Source organism: Eubalaena glacialis, chromosome 16 (genome assembly GCF_028564815.1).
Source record: "Eubalaena glacialis isolate mEubGla1 chromosome 16, mEubGla1.1.hap2.+ XY, whole genome shotgun sequence".
Taxonomy (NCBI): Eukaryota; Metazoa; Chordata; class Mammalia; order Artiodactyla; family Balaenidae; genus Eubalaena; species Eubalaena glacialis.
Window position 1 is genome coordinate 71,129,787 of NC_083731.1, and position 27,154 is coordinate 71,156,940.

A 27,154-nucleotide genomic window follows, 5' to 3' on the forward strand; every position below is an offset into this window, starting at 1 on the left:
ACCACTCTATACTCTGTTTAATGAGGGGCGTCCAACGATCACGTGCTTGGATATTGCTGAAATGTGAAACTCCTATAAATGCTGCTAAGCATTTACTCTTAACCTCTGTACTTATCTCCTTGTGGACTAAACACGAGCAGTGTACAGACCAGCACTGGTCCGAGGACCACACTTTGAATAGCACTGCTGGGAGAACTAGTGGAGGAGCTTATCAAGTAACAGAAGAGAGGAGGTGAACAAGGAGAGCATGGATTTGTGGAAGACTAGGGAAGTTTTAAGAAAGAGGAAGTGCTTAACTGTGTTAACTGCAAGAAAGGTCAAGTAGGTCAAGGACCAAAAAGAAGCCATGAGTTGACAGTTAGGACACTGGTGACCTTTAAAAGAGTGGCTTCAGTGGAGTGCTGGTGGTGGCAGTCAAAGAGAGGCCGCACTGGTAGGCTGAGGAGTTGGGAGAGTGAGAGCACAAGTGGGGACAACCCTTTCAAGAAGCTAGACGGGAAAGAAACGGAAACAGTGTGGTAGCTTACAAAAAAAGTCGAAGGAAGACTTCTTAGACTAGGGGAGACTAAAAAAAAAATTCTGATATCACTGAAGGGGCCTCAAACTGAAGAGAGTTCTATCTCCAGGTAGAAAATCTAAGAAAGACTTTTTTTTTTCTGTCTTACAGTAATCTTACAAGTACTATGCGGGTAGAGGAAGATCAGGGGAAACTTCTTTGAAGAATCTGCAGAATTTCTAACACTTCTTTGGTGGTGCCACAGAAAGCTGTGGGGGAATATAAGGATGTTGATTGACTCAGTTCCTTCTGAGTTTGGTATGAGGACTTTATAGTAGGGAACATAGTTAAAGTAATCCATGGTAAAGATACACATCCTTTTGTAAATTGAGAAATCTCTCTTGAGCTATCATAATTATAGTAAACCCAGGTGTTGGTAAGTTGGGTTTAATAAAGCAAGTCATATCTATACATGAAGAGAGTTTACTTCAGTTCCTAGAACTTTCCTCTGCTTTCCTTCCCTCCCCAGTTTTAGCAAACAAGCATTTACTGTGTGCCCAACACTGTGCTAGGTACTAAGGGCAACCTCAATGATTGGTGTCTATCCTGAAGGGGTTCACTGGAGCAATATTATCAGTTATGATGCTTTTTGGTGGAAACAACTGAAAACCCCAGCTCTGTTAAGGTCAGCTCCAGGGTTGGTCAAATCAGAGGCTCAGTTATGTCACCAAGGACCCAGATTTTCTGATTTTCCTACTGTGCCATCCTTAGTATTTCTGCCTCATCCTCAGGTCAGCTTGTCTTAAGTCACAATGGCTGCAGCAACTGCAAGTGTCACATCCTCCAAATAGTTAAGGGGTAGAAGAACTATGTCATCCTTGTATCTCTTTTCAGCAGGCTCCCAGCAGACTCTCTTTGATCTTGCAAAGACCAAAACTGGATCCTGTGCTCCTGACTACCCTAATCCTGGGCAAGGTGAGTGGAATTACCACTGTGATGGTATGTGCTCTCTGTAGCCGGGCCTGGGCATGGACCCTACCACCAGATAAACTTTTAGTCCCCGAGAGAGGGTTTCTGAACTTAGGCAGAACCAGCTGTTCAGCAGGCCAATGACTGCCACCCATTTTTCACATTCTGGCATATACCATGGCATACACAGAAAGTGATAATCCATTGTACGACACACAGGGATAAACCCAAGAGCTATGACTTGCCTGAGGCTGCTGCCTCAGCCTTGCTCAGCTGTTCCAAGGATGGGGGGGGCGGTTCACACCAGAGCACAGCTGTATTTTATTCACAGCACCTCAGTTGGGAGGCTCCGAACCGGCAACCCACAGCATCTGCCAATGAGAGAAAAACATGTACTCAAACTAGGCAATCTATTATTATAAGTAAATACCAAGAGACAAGAGACAGTTTCTAAGCCAATGTTTGATGGTGGTAGTTCCAGCAAACTCTTCTCTGATGTCTTTGTGTCTTTGCACATGCTGTTTCCCTCTCTTGGAGTTTTCTTTAACACGATGTAATGGATAAGTAGAGTCAAATATATCTGGGTTCAAATCCTCTACCACCTGTAAACCCATCTAACATTGTTCAAAATAAAGTAACGCCTGTCAAGGGCCACTATCAAGTCTCTTTCAGACACCCAAGGACTGGAAAATTACTGAAGACAACAAGTCTATTCTCAGAAAAAACACATCCTATAGAAGCACAGCCAGCCTGGTGACAACTGTGGACCAGAATAGATATCAACCCATCCCCTCTTTCTTGCATCTTGCCCTTTAAGACTCAGTAAAAGACTCAAACGCCCACCCTTCAGGGCCAACGCCACTCTGTGCGTTTGGCCCCTTTCCTCCCTAGGAAAGAGAATAAAAACTAACTTTTCTTCCCTTGTTAATATTTCTGTCAATTCTTTCACAACCCGCGTCGGCTCACCTAGCATCACCCACCAGCTCTGTAATATTGGGCAAATTAACTCCTCCGAGCCTGTTTTCCCAGCTGGAAAGTATAATAGGACTACGACTCATTTTAAAGGGTTGTTTCTGAGTATTAAGTAGGACAATTATGTAAAGTGGCCAGAACAATCCCTTGTACACAAAGTCCTCCTTAAATGTTAGGTCCGTCGGGCAAACTTCTACTCAAATGCCACTGCTCCTCTGAAGCTGTCCCTTAGACATTTCGAGGATGCTTCCTGATTTTACACCCCTGTTAAATCATTTAGCACCCTATCATCAGTTCTTTGCCCACCGCCTTCCCCAAAAGAACTCCAAAAGGCCAGTCACTGTCCCATACTTGGTCTCTCCTAAGGGTTGGCAAAATTCAGCTCCTAAGAGGTGTTCCAGAAGTTTTTGTTTTTGTTTCGTACGACTTCGCTTAACGGATTGGGCGGTAGGACTGCGGGCGAGAGGGAGGGCACCGCCCACGGAGCAGAGGGGCGTGCCCGCCCCGGGTGCGCTCGCCAGATACTCCCGGCGGGGCCTCCGCCGTAGCTCCGGATCCACCCGCAGATAGTGATGGGGCCTGCGCTCGCCCACCAGGCTGGGTAGCGCCCCGTTACCGGAACCCACGCCTGGAGGGGCGCGTTTCGTGAAGAGACAGGTTCAGGCGGCTGCGGCTGCCTCTGGCCGGACGCCTGGGCCCAGGCCGGGGCTCCCCTCCCGACTGCGCCCCCGCCCCGCGCATCGCCCGGCACCCCGGTGCCCTCCCGACGCCGGCGGGCCCGGGAGCCTCGCGGACGTGACGCCGCTGGCGGAAGTGACGTTTTCCCGCGGTTGGACGCGGCGCTCGGTTGCCGGGCGGGGGAGGGCTCGTCCGGTTTTTCTCAGGGGACGTTCAAATTATTTTTGTAACGGGAGTCGGCAGAGGACGGGGCGTGCCCGACGTGCGCGCGTCCTCCCTCCCCGGCCCTCCTCCAGCGTCCGCCGGCGCCTGCCCTGCGAGGGCGTCATGCCGCCCAAAACCCCCCGTAGAGCAGCAGCCGCCGCCGCCGCCGCCGCCGCGGAGCCCCCGCCGCCGCCCCCGCCCCCGCCGCCCCCTCCTGAGGAGGACCCCGAGCAGGACAGCGGCCCCGAGGACCTGCCTCTGGCCAGGTGAGCGAGCCGAGCCGCCGCTGCGGGCGGCGCGCAGGAAGGGCGCCCCGAGGGTGCGTCGGCGGGCGCCGCGGCGTCTAGGCGGGGGCGCGTCTCCGCCGGGGGCCGGGTCCCGGCGGGAGTAGGGACCCTCCCGGTGCCCCACCGCCGCGGAGCGCCCGGAGGAGGCTGACAGGGGTCTGGGTTCGGGAGCGAGGGGAGGGCGGCCGGGAGGGGTCTCGGCTCCAGCTTGACAGGTGTCGGGCGGGTGGGGCTCGGGTCGCTGAGTGAAGTGACAGGTGCCGCCTTTCCTCCGCGAGACTGGAGTCTCGCAGGCGGCGGGTGATTTCGAGACCCCATCAAATGCAAAACGAAAAAAAAAAAAATACTAACTGGTGCCTGGTGGAGAGGTTTTTCTCCTGTTGAGGTTTGTAGTCCTCCGGTGGTCGTTTGACTTTCTGTTTTGGTCTCCTGCGATGCAGCAGTTGGAAAGTATTTTCCTCTGGGCGTGCAGCTGCATCTGAAGCCCAGTCTTGGGAGAGGCCAACCAAAAAAGCCTTGGACGCTGCTGCAGAGATGCCATCGGACGTGAAGCGTAGGGTCCTGGGTGTCAGTTGCCCCCAGGAAACTCGGCTGAGGTGCTTTATGGCGTTCCCTTAGAAGAGTGCTTTCAGTACGTGAGGATTCACAGCCATCGGTAGTGACTGGTGGAACGTAACTCTTTAGAGGAACTGGTGCATGGGCAAAAATATTGTGAGGCATTTTGCCCAACAGCTTGAGAGTTTCTAAACTTTTTCTTTTTTCTCGTTGCATAAAACTCTTCTTTCATGTTAGTCTGCTTCAGCCTGCCTCATTATTTCTTCCATTTTGCGTTTTGGCTTTGAGCCAACGAGGATCCTGGTGTCCTTTTTTGTTTTGTTTGTTTGAGTACAAAATTAGTGTTTTTGTGCTCACATGGAATTATTTTTTTTTTCTCCTAAGTGGATTCTAAATCTAAGCAAGTCCATGATAATGCAGTAGAATATGACAAGGAGATATATATTGCAGCAGCTTATTTTTCTTGATTGTGATGCTTTATGGTTAGAACCTAAGATTGAACGAATATAGTTGTCATTTTTATAGTCAGCACTAGCCCTACTTTGAGACTACACGTCAGTTTCAAGGGAAGGGGACTCCTTTCTGTCCCTCAGTACTCCCTCCTGCCGTTCTAGACCATCAGCAAGTCCTGTTTCTCTTATCTCCCCAGACACTAACAGAATTCGGGGCAAATTGTTAAAGATTGGAATGGGCTTTGGAAATGGCTTGTGAAAAGCTCTTCGAAATTCATATATTTAGACTGTCTTATGTATTAATTAAAAATCATTCTCGCTAGTTTAAAAAAAAAAAAAAAGCCCAGGCATGTTCTGGGAGAAGACATTCGTTTCTGATTAAACTTTGATATATCCAGTACTTTCCAGTTTCCCTTTGTAAAGCGCAGTGAAGTCTACTGTAAAGAACCCCATGTTATCCACAGAGCTTGGAAGCATTCTTGATTATTGTAGGGTAACCAGAAATATTGACGTTCTGGCCATCCCCTGGGAAAAGAGACTTTGTTTCTTTTATTTTGCAAAACTGTATTTTATATACCTTTAAATGATGGAACTATCAAAACTTCTCCTGTAAGTCAAAACCATGCAGTCTGTTCTTGATTATCGTTACCCATAAAATGTTTCCTTAGCATGGGCTATCAAACTCTACAGGTTAACTACTGAACAAGGATAGAACCACTGCCTCGCGATCTGAAGCCGAGAAACTTACTTGGGATGGATTCAGGGCCCAGTCCAACTGCATTTCCAGTGACAGAGCCCATGTCTACTTTGAGTTGAGGTCTTCCTTCTATTGTATTATCTCTGGCTTAAGTGATACAGTTGTAAGGGAAACCATCACTAGGAACAACACACCATCTTCATTCTTGAGATAACCAAAAGGTAATTATGTTTCGAAGTAGGTTTGGCAGTCTGGAATAGTGGTCAGGGGCATGGATTATAGAGTTAGGTTATTGGGTTTATATCAGGGTTTCCCATTTACTGGCTGTGATCTCAGGTGAGTACTTTAACTTCTCTGATTTGGTACTTACCTGTAAAACAAGGGTAATAAGAGTACTTACCTAATAGGGCTGATGTGGGGTTCAGTCTGCCTTCATCCAGGGTACTTTGTATGGGGCCATAGCAAATACTAAAAAACTGTAAGCTATGCCTCGTACTACTATTATTATTATTAGATGTCAAATAGACATTAAGTGAATGAGAAAGAATTAGGCAAGAAGAATTTTTTGACTGCCTGTCTTGGTTAAGAAAGATCAAGAAGAAAAGGCTGAATTTGATCATCATGTAAGAAATACTAGTAGGCAGATTAAATGAAACATTGATTGTATTTTAGCAAAGTTACTGGTATTGAATTGATTTTGTAATATTATCTAAGGCTTTCCTCTTGGCTAGTATCATCCCAGCTTTCCCAAACAGTTTTAGCTATTGTACTTACTTTCCTTCACAAGGCTATTTTGCTGCTCTAAAGTATGTGATTCACCAGACCAGCAAACATTTTTCACTGTGTGGTATTCTTGTTTTGGAAAGACCGAAGAAGATAAACATATGTTTAAATTCTAAGTGTAATTTTTTTCAAAGATAAATAAGATCCTAAAGTATTTAGTGATGCTGTCTTTCAGGATAGTGCTATTGTATGCAAACTATTGAAACAAACATTTGCTTAATTAATTTGATTGTAAGTATGTGCCTATTATATGTATATTTTCATTTGGTAGGCTTGAGTTTGAAGAAACTGAAGAACCTGATTTTACTGCATTATGTCAGAAATTAAAGATACCAGATCATGTCAGAGAAAGAGCTTGGTTAACTTGGGAGAAAGTTTCATCTGTGGATGGAGTCTTGGTAAGGATTGTCTTAAAATTTTTTGAAAACATTTTTCTAATTTTAAAAATAATTTTTAATCACTGTAGAAAATTTAGAAAATGGAAACTATAAAGCAAAGCTAGTAACAATTCTATTATCCAGAGGCAATTTACTTCTGATAACATTAAAAATTTAAAAAAAACCCAAAACTCTCCATGTAAGCCCCCCACCAAAGTATTTTAAAGCAAATTTTAGGTATCATATTTTATTCATAAATACTTCACTATGCTATAAAGACTTTTTAAAAAACAAAAAATGCCTCATAAAATGATTTTACACCTCATAAAATAATTTTAAATAATTTTTTATATCTTATAAAATAATTTTTAATATCTCATAATACATAGTGTTCAAATTTCCTGATTGCCTTAGAATTAGGTATGTTAGAATTCAGGATCTTTTATAATATTTTGAAATATTTCTTCCATTTTTTTCTTTGCATCTGTATGTATATACCACCAGCAAATAATTATTGATGCTTTATATGTGCTGGGGAATATTTTAAACACTTTTCAAAGAACCCATTTGACAATCCATTAAGATGTGAAATATAAAATCTTTATTTTACATGTAAAATGTAAAACCTTCATTTTATAGATGAAGACACTGAAGTAGAGCGAGGTTAAGTAACTTACCAAGGACCCTGACTAATAAGATCTAAAGCATACTGTATATAACTACATGTAGGATCCCGTACATGTAGTTATATGTAGTTACATGTAGTTACATATAGTTTTGTATCTTGTTTAAAAAAAATTTTTCTTAACATATGAGCATTTTGTTATTAAATATTGTTTGATATTTGATAACGTAGTTTCCAGTGGTGGTGTAATATTTTATTCATTATATGTATTTTAATTTGTTAACTCTTACTGTTATATGACATTTTTTCCCCAACTTTGGAGCTGTAAAATAATGTGATTAAACATCCTTATTCGTAAGAGTGATGCCTGGCAGAAAGTAAGTCTTTGATAACTTGTTTAAATTCATGAATCAATCTCTGATTATTAGAATACATTCTTACAAGTTGAATTACTGAGTCAAAAGCTATGAACATGTATAAAACTCTTGGTAATTATTGCTAAATTGCACTCCAGACACTTTTAATGCGTTTACTTTCTCATCAGCATTGTAGTAGAGTACATGTATGTCTTTTTTTACTGATCAGATCAATGCAACAAAATATGCTTATGTACATCCCATAAAAATAACTATTTAAAACCATTAAAAATAATCTCTGATGTCTTAGTCTATTTGGATTATTATAACAAATACCATAAACTGGATAGCTTATAAACAATAGAAATTTATTTCTCACAGTTCTGGAGGCTGGGAAGTCCAAGATCATGGTGCTGGCAGATTCTGTGTCTGGTGAGGGCCCACTTACTTGTTCATAGACAGTGCGTTGTCACTGGCCTCACTTGGCAGGGTGGGTGGGAGCTTTTACTGGCTTCTTTTATAAGGGCACCAATTCCATTCATGAGGGGTCTGCCCTCCTGACCTAATCACTCCTGAAGGCCTCATCCCCTAATAACATCACATTGGGTATTAGGTTTTCAGCATATGAATTTTGGGGGGACACAAGCATTCAGTCCATAGCATCTGGTAACAAAAAAAAAAGGAGAAAACAAATCTCACAGTTTTGAACAAAGATTTGAACATATTCTAGAACTCCATACTAAAAAGGAATACTTGAAGTATCTTGGATGAATGATATTATTGGTATCATCCCAAAGCACCTAATATATATTTCCACTGATTTGGGTACTTCAGGTACAAAGCTGTTTTCTGTGCATGCAGTTAAAGAGTCCTTCACTTCTCTCTCTTCCATAAATACTAGGCTTTTAGTTTTCAGAAAGTTGAGAAGGGGTAGTTGATTATAGAGAGTTTGGTGAGTATAGATAGTTTCCAACTTTTAAGCTGGTTGTGTTCCAAATCTCTTTGCAAGTACAATATGGTAGTTAGATTTCCAGGCTGGTTCACAGAAAACTTTTTTTTTTTAACTGAACTGTAGCAGTTAATAGTTTTGGGCTTCAGACTTGAATATATATATATATATACATATATATATATATATATATATATATATATATATGTATATATATATGAATAAATGTTCCTGCTTTTTTATCCTACCCTTTTCTCCTCCTGGCTTTGTCCCTACTTTCTATGGGAACTGGCACAGTTTAAAACTCATCTCCTGATGGAGCTCCTGATGGGGACTAGGACATGTGAAATCATTCCTGGTTGTGTGCTGAGGAAGACAAGAAAGGAATTTCATGTTACCTTTGGGATTTGGGGTACCTTTTTGTTGGGTACGACTGGATGATGTTGTATTGTTGTGTTATAATTCACCAGACTTTCACATAGAAATATTATTTTAAGTGATAGTTAAGTTTTTGAGGGTTGACCTGATCATTTAACCTTCATTTATACAGTAATTTCTAAGGGAGAATATGAGCCAGTGTGTGCTGAGAAGCGAATGAATGACAAAATGAACCTGTTTCCTATGCAGCCATTCTAGTTGCGATTGGCTATCTTCTTTGAAACAAGAAGAGGAATGTGGTAACTTAGGGCACTTTTTGGCAACTGAAAATAGATAATGTTTATTGGAATAGAGGATGGGTTAAGAGCAAGGATTTGTCATCAGACTGGACTGACTCAAGTCTCAGATCTACCATTTACTGGCTCTGTGATCTCGAAAAGTTACCTAAAATCTCCAAGCCTCAGTTTTTTTTATTTGTAAAGGGAACTAACAATGATTTTTGGAACTTGGAGTTATTTTGTGGATTAAATAAATTCATGCATATAAAGCACTTATTAGTGTAAATGAGTGCCTATATTAGGTCATGCAAGCGGAATTATTCGACTTAAGAACTACTGCAGAAAATCTTACACTAATATTTTTTTAGGAGAATTTAAGAATCAGTTAAAATGGTTGAAGTTTTAAACGGATGTATAGTGATTCTGATGCAGTATTTTTGCTAAAATCCACATTTTTAAGTTCTTCAGAGTAAAAAAAGTTGTTTATACATACATGAAAGCATATATTAATTCTTTTAAAGGAAAGGTTTGTGGTATTTTGTCTAGAAATTTCTCCTTGTATAAATGTTTAGTAAGTATGTAATAGGTGATTGCTGTCATAAGATTAGATTGTGTTCGTGCTGCTTGTAGCGTATGAATAAAATAAGGAACTTTCCATCAAGAAATTGGCCAGAAATGCTTTTCATACTGTGACTTATGGTGAATCAGTTGTTGGAATTTTGGTTTTCTTTCTGTATCTTGAATGACAGTGTGGTAGAATAGAAAAGACCTTGGACCTCAGAGCAAAAAACTTTGTAGTTGTAATGTAGCTATATGATTTTAGGCAAATTGGTTAATTCTCCAGTCTTGGTTTGCTCATCTGTAAAGCAGAAATGATGTCTGAATGTCAGTTTCTTAGGGCTTTGCGTGTGTATGTGTGTGTGTGTATGTTTTTTGTGTGTATATATTCAAGGGCTTTGAAATATATTGCCCTTGATAGAGGCATTTTTATAGGTCATTATATTTAGAAAGATAACTGAAAAAAATAGTTTGGAATTGGAGTAATACTAGGCATTCCATTTAAGCTATACTGCAGAAATATGAAGGGGTTTCTTACTAACATTAGAAAGCAGAATATCTATTTTAAAATTATGTGTAGTGAAAGGTCTCTGCCTGTAGTTTTCTAGTCCTTAGTAATATATGTACCCTTTCTGTCTGGCGTTGGTGCTGGTATCCTGATTGTATGTGGATGTTGCTGAGCCAAATGCACTTCAGAACATGTACGTGAACGTTATGTTTGTATTACAGTTGTAGGATATTTGCGGCTTCTTTTATTTCTGTTTCCAATCCTCAGATTAATTTTTTTAAACATTTTATTATGGAGAATTGCAGATATTTATAAAAGTAGATAGAGAAAATGGTATGAATTCTTATATACCTCTTAACCAGCTTCAACAGTTATCAGTCATAGCCAAACTCTATTTCTCCCTGACCCCAGATTATTTTAAAGTATCCCAGATACGATGTTTCATTTGTACATATTTCAGTATGTATGGGGAAAAAAATAAGAACTGTTAAAAAAATGACCACAGTTCATCACACCTGACAAAATTAATGAAAATTCCTTAATATCAAGTATCCAGTGTTCAAATTTTCTTGATTGTTTCATAAATTCTTTTTTTTTTTTCAGTATGTTCTAATGAGGATTTAAATAAGGTCCATACAGTATGATTGGTTGACTTGTGTCTTAAATCTCTTTTAATCTGTTGGTTTCACGTCTTCCTTCCCTCCCCCTTTTCCTTTCTTTTCTTCTTTTTTTTTTTCAATTTATTTGTTGAAGAAACTGGATTGTTTATCCTGTGGAGTTTCTTACTGTGTGTATTTTACAGGTTGTACCTCCTTCATTGTTTAACATATTTGCTAATTCTCTGTGTTTCCTAGAAATGGATCTAGAGGCCTGATCAGATCCTGGTTTGATATTTTCCAGAAGAAATACTTCAGAGATGTTGTTGTGTATGACTATTAGTAGACACATAATGTCTTGTTATCTCTCTCTCTCTCTTTTTTTTTTTTTTTTTTTTTTAAACATCTTTATTGAAGTATAATTGCTTTACAATGGTGTGCTAGCTTCTGCTTTACAACAAAGTGAATCAGTTACACATATACATATGTTGCCATATCTCTTCCCTCTTGCATCTCCCTCCCTCCCACCCTCCCTATCCCACCCCTCTAGGTGGTCACAAAGCACCGAGCTGATCTCCCTGTGCTATGCGGCTGCTTCCCACTAGTTATCTATTTTACATTTGTTAGTGTATATATGTCCATGACACTCTCTCACCCTGTCACATCTCACCCCTCCCCCTCCCCATATCCTCAAGTCCATTCTCTAGTAGGTCTGTGTCTTTATTCCCATCTTGCCACTAGGTTCTTCATGACCTCTTTTTTTTTTTTTTTTTTCCCTTAGATTCCATATATATGTGTTAGCATACTGTATTTGTTTTTCTCTTTCTGACTTACTTCACTCTGTATGACAGACTCTAACTCCATCCACCTCATTACAAACACCTCCATTACATTTCTTTTTATGGCTGAGTAATATTCCATTGTATATATGTGCCACATCTTCTTTATCCATTCATCCGATGATGGACACCTAGGTTGCTTCCATGTCCTGGCTATTGTAAACAGAGCTGCAATGAATATTTTGGTACATGACTCTTTCTGAATTATGGTTTTCTCAGGGTATATGCCCAGTAGTGGGATTGCTGGGTCATATGGTAGTTCTATTTTTAGTTTTTTAAGGAACCTCCATACTGTTCTCCATAGTGGCTGTATCAATTTACATTCCCACCAACAGTGCAAGAGTGTTCCCTTTTCTCCACACCCTCTCCAGCATTTATTGTTTCTAGATTTTTTGATGATGGCCATTCTGACCGGTGTGAGATGATACCTCATTGTAGTTTTGATTTGCATTTCTCTAATGATTAATGATGTTGAGCATTCTTTCATGTGTCTGTTGGCAATCTGTATCTCTTCTTTGGAGAAATGTCTATTTAGGTCTTCTGCCCATTTTTGGATTGGGTTGTTTGTTTTTTTGTTATTGAGCTGCATGAGCTGCTTGTAAATCTTGGAGATTAATCCTTTGTCCGTTGCTTCATTTGCAAATATTTTCTCCCATTCTGAGGGTTGTCTTTTGGTCTTGTTTATGGTTTCCTTTGCTGTGCAAAAGCTTTTAAGTTTCATTAGGTCCCATTTGTTTATTTGTGTTTTTATTTCCATTTCTCTAGGACCTGGGTCAAAAAGGATCTTGCTGTGACTTATGTCATACAGTGTTCTGCCTATGTTTTCCTCTAAGAGTTTGATAGTGTCTGGCCTTACACTTAGGTCTTTAATCCATTTTGAGTTTATTTTTGTGTATGGTGTTAGGGAGTGTTCTAATTTCATACTTTTACATGTACCTGTCCAATTTTCCCAGCACCACTTATTGAAGAGGCTGTCTTTTCTCCACTGTATATGCTTGCCTCCTTTATCAAAGATAAGGTGACCATATGTGCGTGGGCTTATCTCTGGGCTTTCTATCCTGTTCCATTGATCTATATTTCTGTTTTTGTGCCAGTACCAAACTGTCTTGATTACTGTAGCTTTGTAATATAGTCTGAAGTCAGGGAGCCTGATTCCTCCAGCTCCATTTTTCGTTCTCAAGATTGCCTTGGCTATTCGGGGTCTTTTGTGTTTCCATACAAATTGTGAAATTTTTTGTTCTAGTTCTGTGAAAAATGCCAGTGGTAGTTTGATAGGGATTGCATTGAATCTGTAGATTGCTTTGGGTAGCAGAGTCATTTTCACAATGTTGATTATTCCAATCCAAGAACATGGTATATCTCTCCATCTATTTGTATCATCTTTAATTTCTTTCATCAGTGTCCTATAATTTTCTGCATACAGGTCTTTTGTCTCCTTAGGTAGGTTTATTCCTAGGTATTTTATTCTTTTTGTTGCAATGGTAAACGGGAGTGTTTTCTTAATTTCACTTTCAGATTTTTCATCATTAGTATACAGGAATGCAAGAGATTTCTGTGCATTAATTTTGTATCCTGCTACTTTACCAAATTCATTGATTAGCTCTAGTAGTTTTCTGGTAGCATCTTTTGGATTCTCTATGTATAGTATCATGTCATCTGCAAACAGTGACAGCTTTACTTCTTCTTTTCCGATTTGGATTCCTTTTATTTCTTTTTCGTCTCTGATTGCTGTGGCTAACACTTCCAAAACTATGTTGAATAATAGTGGTGAGAGTGGGCAACCTTGTCTTGTTCCTGATCTTAGTGGAAATGGTTTCAGTTTTTCACCATTGAGGACAATGTTGGCTGTGGGTTTGTCATATACGGCCTTTATTATGTTGAGGAAAGTTCCCTCTATGCCTACTTTCTGCAGGACTTTTATCATAAATGGGTGTTGAATTTTGTCGAAAGCTTTCTCTGCATCTATTGAGATGATCATATGGTTTTTCTCCTTCAATTTGTTAATATGATGTATCACGTTGATTGATTTGCGTATATTGAAGAATCCTTGCATTCCTGGAATAAACCCCACTTGATCATGGTGTATGATCCTTTTAATGTGCTGTTGGATTCTGTTTGCTAGTATTTTGTTGAGGATTTTTGCATCTATGTTCATCAGTGATATTGGCCTGTAGTTTTCTTTCTTTGTGACATCTTTGCCTGGTTTTGGTATCAGGGTGATGGTGGCCTCGTAGAATGAGTTGGGGAGTGTTCCTCCCTCTGCAATATTTTGGAAGAGTTTGAGAAGGATAGGTGTTAGCTCTTCTCTAAATGTTTGATAGAATTCGCCTGTGAAGCCATCTGGTCCTGGGCTTTTGTGTGTTGGAAGATTTTTAATCACAGTTTCAATTTCAGTGCTTGTGATTGGTCTGTTCATATTTTCTATTTCTTCCTGGTTCAGTCTCGGCAGGTTGTGCATTTCTAAGAATCTGTCCATTTCTTCCAGGTTGTCCATTTTATTAGCATAGAGTTGCTTGTAGTAATCTCTTATGATCGTTTGTATTTCTGCAGTGTCAGTGGTTACTTCTCCTTTTTCATTTCTAATTCTATTAATTTGAGTCTTCTCCTTTTTTCTCTTGATGAGTCTGGCTAATGGTTTATCAATTTTGTTTATCTTCTCAAAGAACCAGCTTTTAGTTTCATTGATTTTTGCTATTGTTTCCTTCATTTCTTTTTCATTTATTTCTGATCTGATCTTTATGATTTCTTTCCTTCTGCTAGCTTTGGGGTTTTTTTGTTCTTCTTTCTCTAATTGCTTTAGGTGCAAGGTTAGGTTGTTTATTCGAGATGTTTCCTGTTTCTTGATGTAGGCTTGTATTGCTATAAACTTCCCTCTTAGAACTGCTTTTGCTGCATCCCATAGGTTTTGGATCGTCGTGTCTCCATTGTCATTTGTTTCTAGGTATTTTTTGATTTCCCCTTTGATTTCTTCAGTGATCACTTCGTTATTAAGTAGTGTATTGTGTAGCCTCCATGTGTTTGTATTTTTTACAGATCTTTTCCTGTAATTGATATCTAGTCTCATAGCGTTGTGGTCGGAAAAGATACTTGATACGATTTCAATTTTTTTAAATTTACCAAGGCTTGATTTGTGACCCAAGATATGATCTATCCTGGAGAATGTTCCATGAGCACTTGAGAAAAATGTGTATTCTGTTGTTTTTGGGTGGAATGTCCTATAAATATCAATTAAGTCCATCTTGTTTAATGTATCATTTAAAGCTTGTGTTTCCTTATTTATTTTCATTTTGGATGATCTGTCCATTGGTGAAAGTGGGGTGTTAAAGTCCCCTACTATGATTGTGTTACTGTCGATTTCCCCTTTTATGGCTGTTAGTATTTGCCTTATGTATTGAGGTGCTCCTATGTTGGGTGCATAAATATTTACAATTGTTATACCTTCCTCTTGGATCGATCCCTTGATCATTATATAGTGTCCGTCTTTGTCTCTTGTAATTGTCTTTATTTTAAAGTCTATTTTGTCTGATATGAGAATTGCTACTCCAGCTTTCTTTTGATTTCCATTTGCATGGAATATCTTTTTCCATCCCCTCACTTTCAGTCTGTATGTGTCTCTAGGTCTGAAGTGGGTCTCTTGTAGACAGCATATATATGGGTCTTGTTTTTGTATCCATTCAGCCAGTCTGTGTCTTTTGGTGGGAGCATTTAATCCATTTACATTTAAGGTAATTATCGATATGTATGTTCCTATTCCCATTTTCTTAAATGTTTTGGGTTTGTTATTGTAGGTGTTTTCCTTCTCTTGTGTTTCTTGCCTAGAGAAGTTCCTTTAGCATTTGTTGTAAAGCTGGTTTGGTGGTGCTGAACTCTCTCAGCTTTTGCTTGTCTGTAAAGGTTTTAATTTCTCCATCAAATCTGAATGAGATCCTTGCTGGGTAGAGTAATCTTGGTTGTAGGTTTTTCTCCTTCATCACTTTAAGTATATCCTGCCACTCCCTTCTGGCTTGCAGCGTTTCTGCTGAAAGATCAGCTGTTAACCTTATGGGGATGCCCTTGTGTGTTATCTGTTGTTTTTCCCTTGCTGCTTTTAATATGTTTTCTTTATATTTAATTTTTGATAGTTTGATTAATATGTGTCTTGGTGTGTTTCTCCTTGGATTTATCCTGTATGGGACTCTCTGTGCTTCCAGGACTTGATTAACTATTTCCTTTCCCATATTAGGGAAGTTTTCAATTATAATCTCTTCAAATATTTTCTCAGTCCCTTTCTTTTTCTCTTCTTCTTCTGGGACCCCTATAATTCGAATGTTGGTGCGTTTAATGTTGTCCCAGAGGTCTCTGAGACTGTCCTCAGTTCTTTTCATTCTTTTTTCTTTATTCTGGTCTGCAGTAGTTATTTCCACCATTTTATCTTCCAGGTCACTTATCCGTTCTTCTGCCTCAGTTATTCTGCTATTGATCCCATCTAGAGTATTTTTAATTTCATTTATTGTGCTTGTCATCGTTTCTTGGTTCCTCTTTAGTTCTTCTACGTCCTTGTTAAATGTTTCTTGCATTTTGTCTATTCTATTTCCAAGACTTTGGATCATCCTTACTATCATTATTCTGAATTCTTTTTCAGGTAGACTACCTATTTCCTCTTCATTTGTTAGGTCTGGTGTGTTTTGACCCTGCTCCTTCATCTGCTGTGTGTTTTTCTGTCTTCTCATTTTGCTTATCTTACTGTGTTTGGGGTCTCCTTTTCACAGGCTGCAGGTTCGTAGTTCCCGTTGTTTTTGGTATCTGTCCCCAGTGGCTAAGGTTGGTTCAGTGGGTTGTGTAGGTTTCCTGGTGGAGGGAACTAGTGCCTGTGTTCTGGTGGATGAGGCTGGATGTTGTCTTTCTGGTGGGTTCGTCCACGTCTGGTGGTGTGTTTTGGGGTGTCTGTGGCCTTATTATGATTTTAGGCAGCCTCTCTGTTAATGGATGGGGCTGTGTTCCTCTCTTGCTAGTTGTTTGGCATAGGGTGTCCAGCACTGTAGCTTGCTTGTCGTTGAGTGAAGCTGGGTCTTGATGTTGAGATGGAGATCTGTGAGAGATTTTCGCCGTTTGGTATTACGTGGAGCTGGGAGGTCTCTTGTGGACCAGTGTCCTGAAGTTGGCTCTCCCACCTCAGAGGCACAGCCCTGATGCCTGGCTGGAGCACCAAGAGCCTTTCATCCACACGGCTCAGAATAAAAGGGGGAAAAAATGGAAAGAAAGAAAAACAGAGGATAAAATAAAATAAAATAAAGCAATTATAATAAAAAATAAGAAAAAAAATTATTAAGAGTAAATTTATTAAGAAAAAAATTTTTTTTTAAATTTTTAAAAATAGATTTATTAATTTTTTATACTAAAAATAAGAAAAAAATTATTTAGAAAAAAATTATTAAAAAAGAATTTTTTTAAATTTTTTAAAATAAAAAATATGAAAAAACTTATTAAAAATTTTTTTAAAAATAGAAAATAAGGAAAAAATTATTAAGAAAACATTTATTAGGGAAAAAAAAATTTTTAAGCCAAAAAAAAAAAAAAAAAAAAAAAAAAACGGACGGACCTAACCCTAGGACTAATGGTGAGAGCAAAGCTATACAGACAAAATCTCACCCAGAACCATACACATCTACACTCACAAAAAAAAGGAAAAGGGGAAAAGTTAATATATCCTGCTCCCAAAGTCCATCTCCTAAATTTGGGATGATTCGTTGTCTATTCAGGTATTCAACAGATGCAGGCACATCAAGTTGTTTGTGGAGCTTTAATCCGCTGCTTCTGAGGCTGCTGGGAGAGATTTCCCTTTCTCTTCTTTGTTCGTACAGCTCCCGGGGTTCAGCTTTGGATTTGGACCCGCCTCTGCATGTAGGTCCCCTGAGGGCGTCTGCTCCCCGCCCAGACAGAACGGGGTTAAAGGAGCAGCTGATTCGGGGGCTCTGGCTCAGTCAGGCCGGGGGGAGGGAGCGGTACGGAGGAGGCGGGGCGAGCCTGCAGCGGCAGAAGCCGGCGTGACGTTGCAGCAGCCTGAGGCGCGCCGTGCGCTCTCCCGGGGAAGTTGTCCCCGGATTACGGGAGCCTGGCCGTGGCGGGCTGCACAGGCTCCCGGGAGGGGCGGTGTGGAGAATGACCTGTGCTCGCCCACAGGCTGTTTGGTGGCGGCAGCAGCAGCCTTAGCGTCTCATGCCCGTCTCTGGGGTCCGTGCTGACAGCCGCGGCTCGCGCCCGTCTCTGGAGTTCGTTTAAGTGGCGCTCTGAATCCCCTCTCCTTGCACGCCGCGAAACAAAGAGGCAAGAAAAAGTCTCCCGCCTCTTCGGCAGCTGCAGACTTTTTCTCGTGCACCCTCCCGGCTAGTTGTGGTGCGCTAGACCCTTCAGGCTGTGTTCACGCAGCCAACCCCAGTCCTCTCCCTGGGATCCGACCGAAGCCCGCGCCTCAGCTCCCAGCCCCCGCCCGCCCCGGCGGGTGAGCAGACAAGCCTCTCGGGCTGGTGAGTGCTGCTCGGCGCCGAGCCTCTGTGCGGGAATCTCTCCGTTTTTCCCTCTGCGTCCCTGTTGCTGTGGGATCCGCGCTGATAGCCGCGGCTCGCGCCCGTCTCTGGAGCCCGTTTAGGCGGCGCTCTGAGTCCCCTCTCCTTGCGCGCCGCGAAACAAAGAGGCAAGAAAAATTCTCTTGCCTCTTTGGCAGCTGCAGTCTTTTTCCCGGACTCCCTCCCGGCTAGCACCGAAGCCCGAGCCCCAGCTCCCAGGCCCCGCCCGCCCCGGCGGCTGAGCAGACAAGCCTCTCGGGCTGGTGAGTGCTGGTCGGCACCGCTCCTCTGTGCGGGAATCTCCGCTTTGCCCTCCGCACCACTGTGGCTGCGCTCTCCTCCGTGGCTCCGAAGCTTCCCCCCTCTGCTACCCGCAGTCTCTGCCCACGAAGGGGCTTCCTAGTGTGTGGAAACCTTTCCTCCTTCACAGCTCCCTCCCACTGGTGCAGGTCCCGTCCCTATTCTTTTGTCTCTGTTATTTCTTTTTTCTTTTGCCCTACCCAAGTACGTGGGGATTTTCTTGCCTTTTGGGAGGTCTGACGTCTTCTGCCAGCGTTCAGTGGGTGTTGTGTAGGAGCAGTTCCACGTGTAGATGTATTTCTCATGTATCTGTGGGGAGGAAGGTGATCTCCGCGTCTTACTCTTCCGCCATCTTGCCCCTCCCCCCCCTTTTTTTTTTTTTTTGATGTAAGCTATTATTGATGACCATTGACTAGATCCATTAGGGGTTGGTAAATGGTGAACTGATAATTTTATCATTCCGTATTCAGTTATTAGTTGTAATTCTTCTGTAAATGGAAACTTTCCTCCATCAATTATTCTTATTCTGAAGTACATATCATTCAGGAAAGGTAGGAAAAGTGCTTTATTCTTTGCTTTTATTGACTAGTTTTCAAGCTGATGAGTTTGTTTTGTAATATTCTGTAAAGGTGACCAGTGATTATAATCATCTTTTCAAGTATTATCTTGACAGTACCAATAGCCCAGTTTGACTGTACATAGACATTTAATAAGATCTTTACTCAATGATAGTATGACATACAGTTGACCCTTGAACAGTGTGCGGGTTAGGGGCACCAACCCTCCACACAGTCAACAATCCGCATATGCAGTTCCTTCATATACAAGGTTCCTCTGTTTCCGCAGTTTCACGTCTGAAGGTTCAGCCAACCTTAGGTCACATAGTAGTATAGTATTTACTAGTGAAAAAAAGTCTGCCTGTAAGTGGATGCACAGAGTTCATAGCCATGTTCTTCAAGGGTCAAATGTATTTTGTAACATCAAGAATGAAATGGATGTGAGATCATATAGTATTTAACCTTTGGGATTGTCTTTTTTTCATTCAGCATAATTCCCTGGAGATACAGTGATGTTATATGTCAGTATATTAGTTTGCTAAGGCTGCTGTAACAAAGTACTACAGTGGCTTAGACAGCAGAAATGTATTTTCTCACAGTTTTGGAGGCTGGAAAGCCAAGATAAGACATGGGCAGGTTTGGTTTCTTCTGAGGCCTCCCTCCTTGGCTTGCAGATGGCTGCCTTCTCCTTATGTTATGGAATGATTTTCCTGTGCGCATATCCTTGGCGCCTTTTTGTGTGTCAGATTTCCTGTTCATGTAAGGATGCTAGTCAGATTCGGTTAGGCCCACACTTCTGTCCTCATTTTAACTTACTGTACCTCTTTGAGACCCTGTCTCCAAATACAGTTACATTCTCAGGTACTTGGGGTTAGGGCTTCAACATAGGAATTTTGTGGGGGGAACATAATTCAGCCCATTGCAAATAGTTTGTTCGTTGTTTTTTTTTTGGTAGTATTCCATGGTATGGCTGGACCACAGTTTGTTTACTCATTCACTTATTGAAAGATGGATGTGCTGTTTATAGGTTTTAGCTATTACGAATAAAGCTGCTATGAACATTTGTGTATAGGTTTTTGTGTGGACATCAGTTTTCCACTCTTTAAGTAAACACCAAGGAGTGTGATTGCTGGATCCTGTGGTAAGATCCTATGGTAAGAGTATGTTTATTTTTGTAAGAAACGTCCAGATTATATCCAGAGTGGCTGTATCATTAATGAAAGTTCTTATTGTTTCACATTCTTCCCAGCATTTGGTGTTGTCAGTGTTCTGAATTTTGGCCATTCTAATAGGTGTGCTCTCTCATTGTTTTAATTTGCAATCCTCTAATGGTATGTGATGCTGAACATCTTTTCATATGCTTACTTGCCATCTGTACATCTTCTCTGGAGCGGTGTCTACACCTTGTGCCATTTTTAAAATCTGTTGTTTATTTTCTCATTGTTTTAGGAGGAGTTTTAGGAGGAGTTTATGTATTTTGGGTAACAGTCCTTTTCAGATATATCTTTTGCCAATATTTTCTCCTATTCTGTGGCTTGACTTCTCATTCTCTTGACAGTGTCTTTCACAGAGCAGAAATATTTAATTTTAATAAAGTCCAGTTTATAAATTCTTTTCTGAATCATGCCTTTGGTTGGTATTGTATCTAAGTATCATTGCTATCATACTTTCTGACTTCAAACTATATTACAAAGCTACATTAATCAGAATGGAATGGGATTAGCATTCAAACAGACACATAGATCAATAGAAAAGAATAGAGAGCCCAGAAATAAACCCACACACATATATGGTCAATTAATTTGTGACAGAAGGAGCCAAGAATATACAATAGGGGTAAGACAGTGTCTTCAATAAAGGGTGCTGGGAAAACTGGACAGCCACATGCACAAAATGAAACTGGACCACTGTGTCACACCATAGACAAAAATGAACTTGAAGTGGATTAAAGACTTGAACATAAGAAACCGTAAACTCCTAGAAGAAAACATAGGTGGTAAGCTCCTTGACATCAGTCTTGGCGATGATTTTTTGAATTTGACACCAAAAGCAAAGGCAACAAAAGCAAAAATAAACAAGTAGGACTACGTCAAAATAAAAATCTTCTGTACAGGAAAGGAAACCATCAACAAAATGAAAAGGCAACCTACCGATTGGGAGAAAATATTTGCAAATCATATATCTGATAAGGGGTTAATATCCAAAAATACATAAAGAACAAACAATCCAGTTAAAAACTGGGCAGAGGAACAGAATAGACATATTTCCGTAGAAGACATATGGATGGCTTACAGGTACATGAAAAGGTGCTTAACATCTCTAATCATCGGGAAAATGCAAATCAAGCCACAATAAAATATCACTCACATGTGTTAGAATGGCTATTATCAAAAAGACAAGAAATAACAAGTGTTGGTGAGAATGTAGAGAAAAGGGAACCCTAGTACACTGTTGGTAAGAATGTATATTGGTGCAGCCACTGTGAAAAACAGTATGGAGGGAGGAGAGAGAGATCAAGATGGAGTTAAAGGACACGGGCTCACCTTCACTCACTTGAACACATCAAAACCAGAACTACATATAGAGCGATGTTTGGTGAAATCGACCCGGGGACTAGCAAGATGACTCTTCTACAACCAAGGCTGTACAGGAAGAACCACACGAAGGCTGGTAGGAAGGGAGGAGAAGCAATCTGGTCGGGACCTGTACCCGCTAGTGGGGGACACAGAAGAGGAAGGGGATGTCACAGGCTTGGGAATTATCCCTGGGGGAGTGAGGGATTTGAGCCACATATTAGGCACCTTAGCCCAAGGGTCCAACGCTTGGAAGATGACCCCCTTAACTGGTTTGAAAATCAGTGGGGCTTACTGGAGAGATACAAGAAACCAAGACACCGCTCTTGAAGAGCATGCACAGACTTGCTTCTTCCCAGTCACAGCACAGAGGCAGCAGATTGAAAACTTCCTGGGTCTCTGGCTGGCTTCTCAGGACCGCCCCAGTGTACTCCCCAGCCTGCACAGGGCTCCTGCTCCAGCGCCTCTTGCTCTGGTGCTGCACCCCACCAAGGCACAGGCTGTTGATGAGAGTGCGCACACTTGGAGGGAACCAAGCCTGCTTGGACCCAGCCCCTGTCTCTGACCAGTGTGGAGGCAGCCATTGCCAGCATGTGTGTCAGTGTGTACACTCGGGAGGGAGCGAAACCAGATCCCGGGCGGAGAATGTTGTCACTCGAGTGAGGCTTCCTTGCACACACTCGAGAGGGAGTGAAACTAGCTCTAGGGTGGAGACTGCCATCGCAGGATTGTGTGTCCCTGCTCACACCTAGAAGGGAGCAAAACCAGGTCAGTAGCATGGCACCAGCCCCTCAAGCCCTGACCCAGCCTCTAACCAAGGCATGTGCACCAGAGGGTGGGGAGAGTGAAACCAGCACAGAAGTGCAGCCCCATGCCCTCGAGCCCTGGATGAGCCCCAAACCAAGACAGGGACTGCCACCCACCTAGCCGAAACCCGATTCCCTCAGGACTCCTGTTCCAGCCCCTTGAGCCCCGCCCCACCTCTCACAGGGCGGTGACAGCCCTTGAGCAGAGGAGCCCCAGCTCTGACTGTAGCCACTCCAACTTCAGCCCTACCTCCTACCAAAGTGTTGGCTGCCAGCACACCCTGAGGGAAGATCCAGACTGTGCTCACTTCAGATCCAGCAGTGCTCCTACCAAAGCAACTGGGCACATGCAGACTGCATAGAGACATTCCCACGTGAGGACATGCCTTCAAGACTGGGAGAGGTAACTGCTTCACCTAATTTCATGGCGACAGAGAAAGTTAAACAAAATGAGAAGACAGGAATATGTTTCAAATGAAAGAGCAAGAAAAAAACCCTGGCGGGGGGAAAATACAGACTCTAATGAAACAGAGGTAAATACCTGATAAAGGATTCAAAGTGATAGTAATAAGTATGCTAACGGAACTGGGGAAAAGAATAGATGAACACAGTGAGAATTTTAACAAGGAACTACACACAAAAAAAAACCCAGAGCTGAAGAACACAATAACTGAAATGAAAAACACACTAGAGAGAATTAACAGAAGGTTAGGTGATACAGGAGAACGCATAAGGGATCTGAAAGATAGAATAACGGAAATCACCCAGTCAGAACAACAGAAAGAAAAACAAATTTTAAAAAATGAGAAGAATAGTTTAAGGAACCTTTGGGACAATATCAGGTGCACTAAAATTCGCAATATAGGGGTCCCAGAAGGAGAAGAGAGAGAGAAAGGGGTAGAAAATGTATTTGTTGGAATTATGGCTGAAAACTTCCCAAACCTAGACAATGAAACAGATATCCAGGTGCAGGAAACACAGAGAGTCCCAAACAATATGAACCCAAGATGTATCATAATTAAAATGGCAAAAGTTAAAGAGAGAAAAGGCAGCAAGAGAAAAACAGTCACATACATTTCTGCTATGAGTAATTTGTGTCTTCTCTTTCACTCTCTTTTTGTAGTTAATCTGACTATAGGCTTATTGATTTTATTGATCTTTTCAAAGTACCAGATTTTGGTTTCCTTGGTTTTTCTGTTGATTTTCTGTTTTCACTAATTCTTTTGTGTTTAGCTGGCTTTTTTATTGAAATGTTTAAATTCCTTTCTTATTTCCTTTTGTGTATATTCTTTCATTTATTTCATTTCATTCATTTCTCCCCACTTCCCTAGAGTTTGCTGTTTTTTTGGTTTTTTTTCATTTTTGTTTGGTTTGGTTTTGATTGTAGGCTATGTCTGTGCCAGGGATCAGCCTGAAGTATAAATTTAAGGTCTTCTCAGGTCTTTTCTGACTATGTGCCTTTCTTGGGTGTACACTGTGACTTTCTAATTTCCTCCATGTATTCGGTTGCTTTTGAATGTCTTAGTCCAATGTCTGGCTCCCAAAAGAGGAAAAGGAGAAAAAAATGAAGAGTAGGGGGAAGGTGCCAACTTTTTAAATCTCCTGGCAGTCACTTCAACTAGAGGGAGAGGTGCTTGCAACAATGGAGGAGGTGCAACAACAGTAGCCCCCACCTCTTTGCCTGCTCCTCCGTGATGAGCAGCGATAAGTGATCAGAGCACAGATCTGTGAAATTTGGAGGACTGGGTCCTTTCTGCCCACCCTGGCTCCTGCAGATTCTGTGCAGGCTGTTCCAGGAACATGTGCATAGTTGCCTGCCAGGTGGGTGACAGTTGGCCATGGGTACCTGTTAACTGTGTTCAGAGCTGAAATTGACAGAAATTAACTATCATTTACCTTCTTTGCCTTCCCCTGGAAGTTGTAAGCCTTTAATAGACTCCAGAGTTCCAGAATAGTTACATCAGACAGATTCTGCCAGTGCAACTGTTGTCTAGGTGGGGAGACAGATTTCTAGTGCTTCCTACTCTGCCATCTTCCCAGAATTCTCTCTTCATATGAATTTTAGGATCAATTTGTCAGTTTCTTTTAGAAAGACAGTTGAGATTTCAGTAGGGATTATACTGAATCTCTAGATTAATTTGGGGAGTATTACCATCTTAATATTATCTTCAGAGGCATGAGCATGAAATGTCTTTCCATTTATTGAGATATTCTTTAATTTTTCAACAGTATTTTTAGTTTTTAGAGTACAAGTCTTGCGATTAAAATATTATTCCTAAGTATTTTATTCTTACTGATTCTATTATAAATGGAATTCATTTTTGGTTTTTGGTTTATTCATTTCTGGTGTATAGAAATACAGTTGACTTTTGCATGTTGATTTTGTATGCTGCAAACTTGCTGAATTCATATTTTAATTCAAATAGTTTTTTAGTGTATTCCTTAGGATTTTCTGAATACAAGATCATATTGTCTGCAAATAGAGATAGTTTTACTTCTTCCTTTATAATCTGGATGCCTTTTATTTCTTTTTCTTCCCTAATTGCCCTGGCTAGAACCTTCAATACATTGTTGTCTTTTTCCTTATCTTAGGGGGAAGAACATTCAGTCTTTTACCATTACTTATCACGTGGGCTTTTTGTGGATGCCTCTGTCAGGTTGAGGACGTTCCCTTTTATTCCTGTTGTATTGAGTGTTTTGTCAAATGATTTTGGATTTTGTCAAATGATTTTTCTGCATCTGTGGAGATAATCATATTTTTTTTCTTGTTGATATAATGTATTATATTATTTTAAGATTTTAAACCAACATTGCATTTTTAGGATAAAGTGGGACTTATCCTAAAAATCCCACTTGGTCATAGTCTGTAATTCTTTTTATATATTTGTAAATTTGGTTTCCTCATATTTTGTTGAGGATTTTTTTTTTTTTTTTTGGCTGTGTTGGGTCTTCGTTGCTATATGTGGGCTTTCTCTAGTTGTGGTGAGCGGGGGCTACTCTTCGTTGCGGTGCGTGGGCTTCTCATTGTTGTGGCTTCTCTTGTTGTGGAGCACAGGCTCTAGGCGCACAGGCTTCAATAGTTGTGGCACGTGGGCTCAGTAGTTGTGACTTGAGAATTCTAGAGCTCAGGCTCAGTAGTTGTGCACGGGCTTAGTTGCTCCACGGCATGTGGGATCTTCCCGGGCCAGGGCACGAACCTGTGTCCCTGGCATTGGCAGGCAGATTCTTAATCACTGCACCACCAGGGAAGCCCTTTTTTGAAAATTTTTATGCATACGTTCATAAGAGATTTTGGTCTCTATTTTCTTTCCTTGTAATGTCTTTGTATGATTTTAGTGTCAGGGTAGTACTGACCTCTCACAGAAGGAGTTGGGAAATGTTTCCTCCTCTTCAGTTTTTATGGAGCAATTTGGTGAATTGATATTAATTCTACTTTAAATGTTTGGTAGAATTCACCAGTGAAACCATCTGAGCCTGGACTTTTCTCTGTGTAGAAGTTTTGAAATTACTAATCCAACCTCTTACCTTGTTAGAGGTCTTTTCAGATGTCAGTTTCTTTTCGAGTTGGTTTTGGTCCACCTCTTTTGGAGTTGGTTTCTTTTTAGAAATTTGTCCATTTCATCTGTGTTATCTAATTTGTCAGCATGCAGTTGTTCATAGCATTCCTGTTAATTCTTTTTTTATTTCTGTAAGGTTGGTCTTAATGTCCTTATTTCATTCCTAATTTTAGCTAATTTGAGTCTTTCTTTTTTCTTGATCAATCTAACTAAAAGCTTCTCTATTTTGTTGGTTTTTTCAAAAAACCAGTCTTTGGTTTTATTGTTTTTTCTCTTCTATTCTCTAAAAAATTTAATCAAACCATTTCCTTACTATCCTTTTTACCATTTAATGTTTTAAACTTAATATATATGTTGGATAACATTATTAAAGTTCATCATGAACTTTCATCATGAACTACTCAGATATATCTAACATATAATTATATATAATTACTATAATATATAATTTGACTTCCTACTTTTTTTTAAAATTAATTAATTTATTAATTAATTTATTTATTTTTGGCTGTGTTGGGTCTTCATCTCTGTGCGAGGGCTTTCTCTAGTTGCGGCGAGCGGGGGCCACTCTTCATTGCTGTGCGCGGGCCTCTCACTATCGTGGCCTCTCTTGCTGCGGAGCACAGGCTCCAGACGCGCAGGCTCAGCAGTCATGGCTCACGGGCCTAGTTGCTCCGCGGCATATGGGATCCTCCCAGACCAGGGCTCGAACCCGTGTCCCCTGCATTAGCAGGCAGACTCTCAACCACTGCGCCACCAGGGAAGCCCTGACTTCCTACTTTTAAAATTGCTTTTTCTTCGTGAAAGTTTTTACTGTTGGCCAGTATTGTTTACTGCAGTATATTTTCTTCTTTCTGAGGATCCATGGAAGGAATTTTACTCTCATCTCTGAATGAAGACTAGGTAGGCTTCTTCTGAGAAGCTATTTTATCTTATTTTATTTTGTGGTCATTATGAATCTTATAACTGATTACTGTTTTGAATTCCACCTTTCAAGGCATAGTATGTAGTTTTTCAGATACTAACATCTTGTCATTTTTTCCCACCGTTTCTATATTTCCCTTTCAGCATTTCAAAAATATATATATTCATATATAAACACACACCCATATATATTCAAAACTCAAATATACTTGTTTTAAAAAATTTTGTAGTAATAGAGTGAAAAGTGAATATCCATTGCTCTCTTTGTATTCCCACCTCTGTAGAAATAACCACTGATAAATTTTTTGCTCATTCTATCCCTCCAACCCTTCCTCACT

The 27,154-nt window shown here is 40.7% G+C and overlaps 1 protein-coding gene across 6 annotated transcripts in view; it reads left to right on the top strand.

The window, feature by feature from the left end:
- The first annotated feature begins 3,260 nt into the window (after positions 1 to 3,260).
- RB1 (RB transcriptional corepressor 1) overlaps positions 3,261 to 27,154 on the top strand; it is a 138,451-nt gene continuing 114,557 nt past the window's right edge. For 4 of the 6 annotated variants that reach the window (XM_061170714.1, XM_061170716.1, XM_061170717.1 and 1 more), the window contains exons 1-2: positions 3,261 to 3,585; positions 6,365 to 6,491. In XM_061170714.1, the coding sequence (XP_061026697.1) occupies positions 3,443 to 3,585; positions 6,365 to 6,491 (270 nt within the window). In that variant the 5' untranslated portion in view covers positions 3,261 to 3,442. Of the gene's footprint in view, positions 3,586 to 5,488; positions 5,532 to 6,364; positions 6,492 to 27,154 lie in introns of those variants that run through there. The other 2 variants (XM_061170718.1, XM_061170719.1) reach the window with 2 other exon arrangements.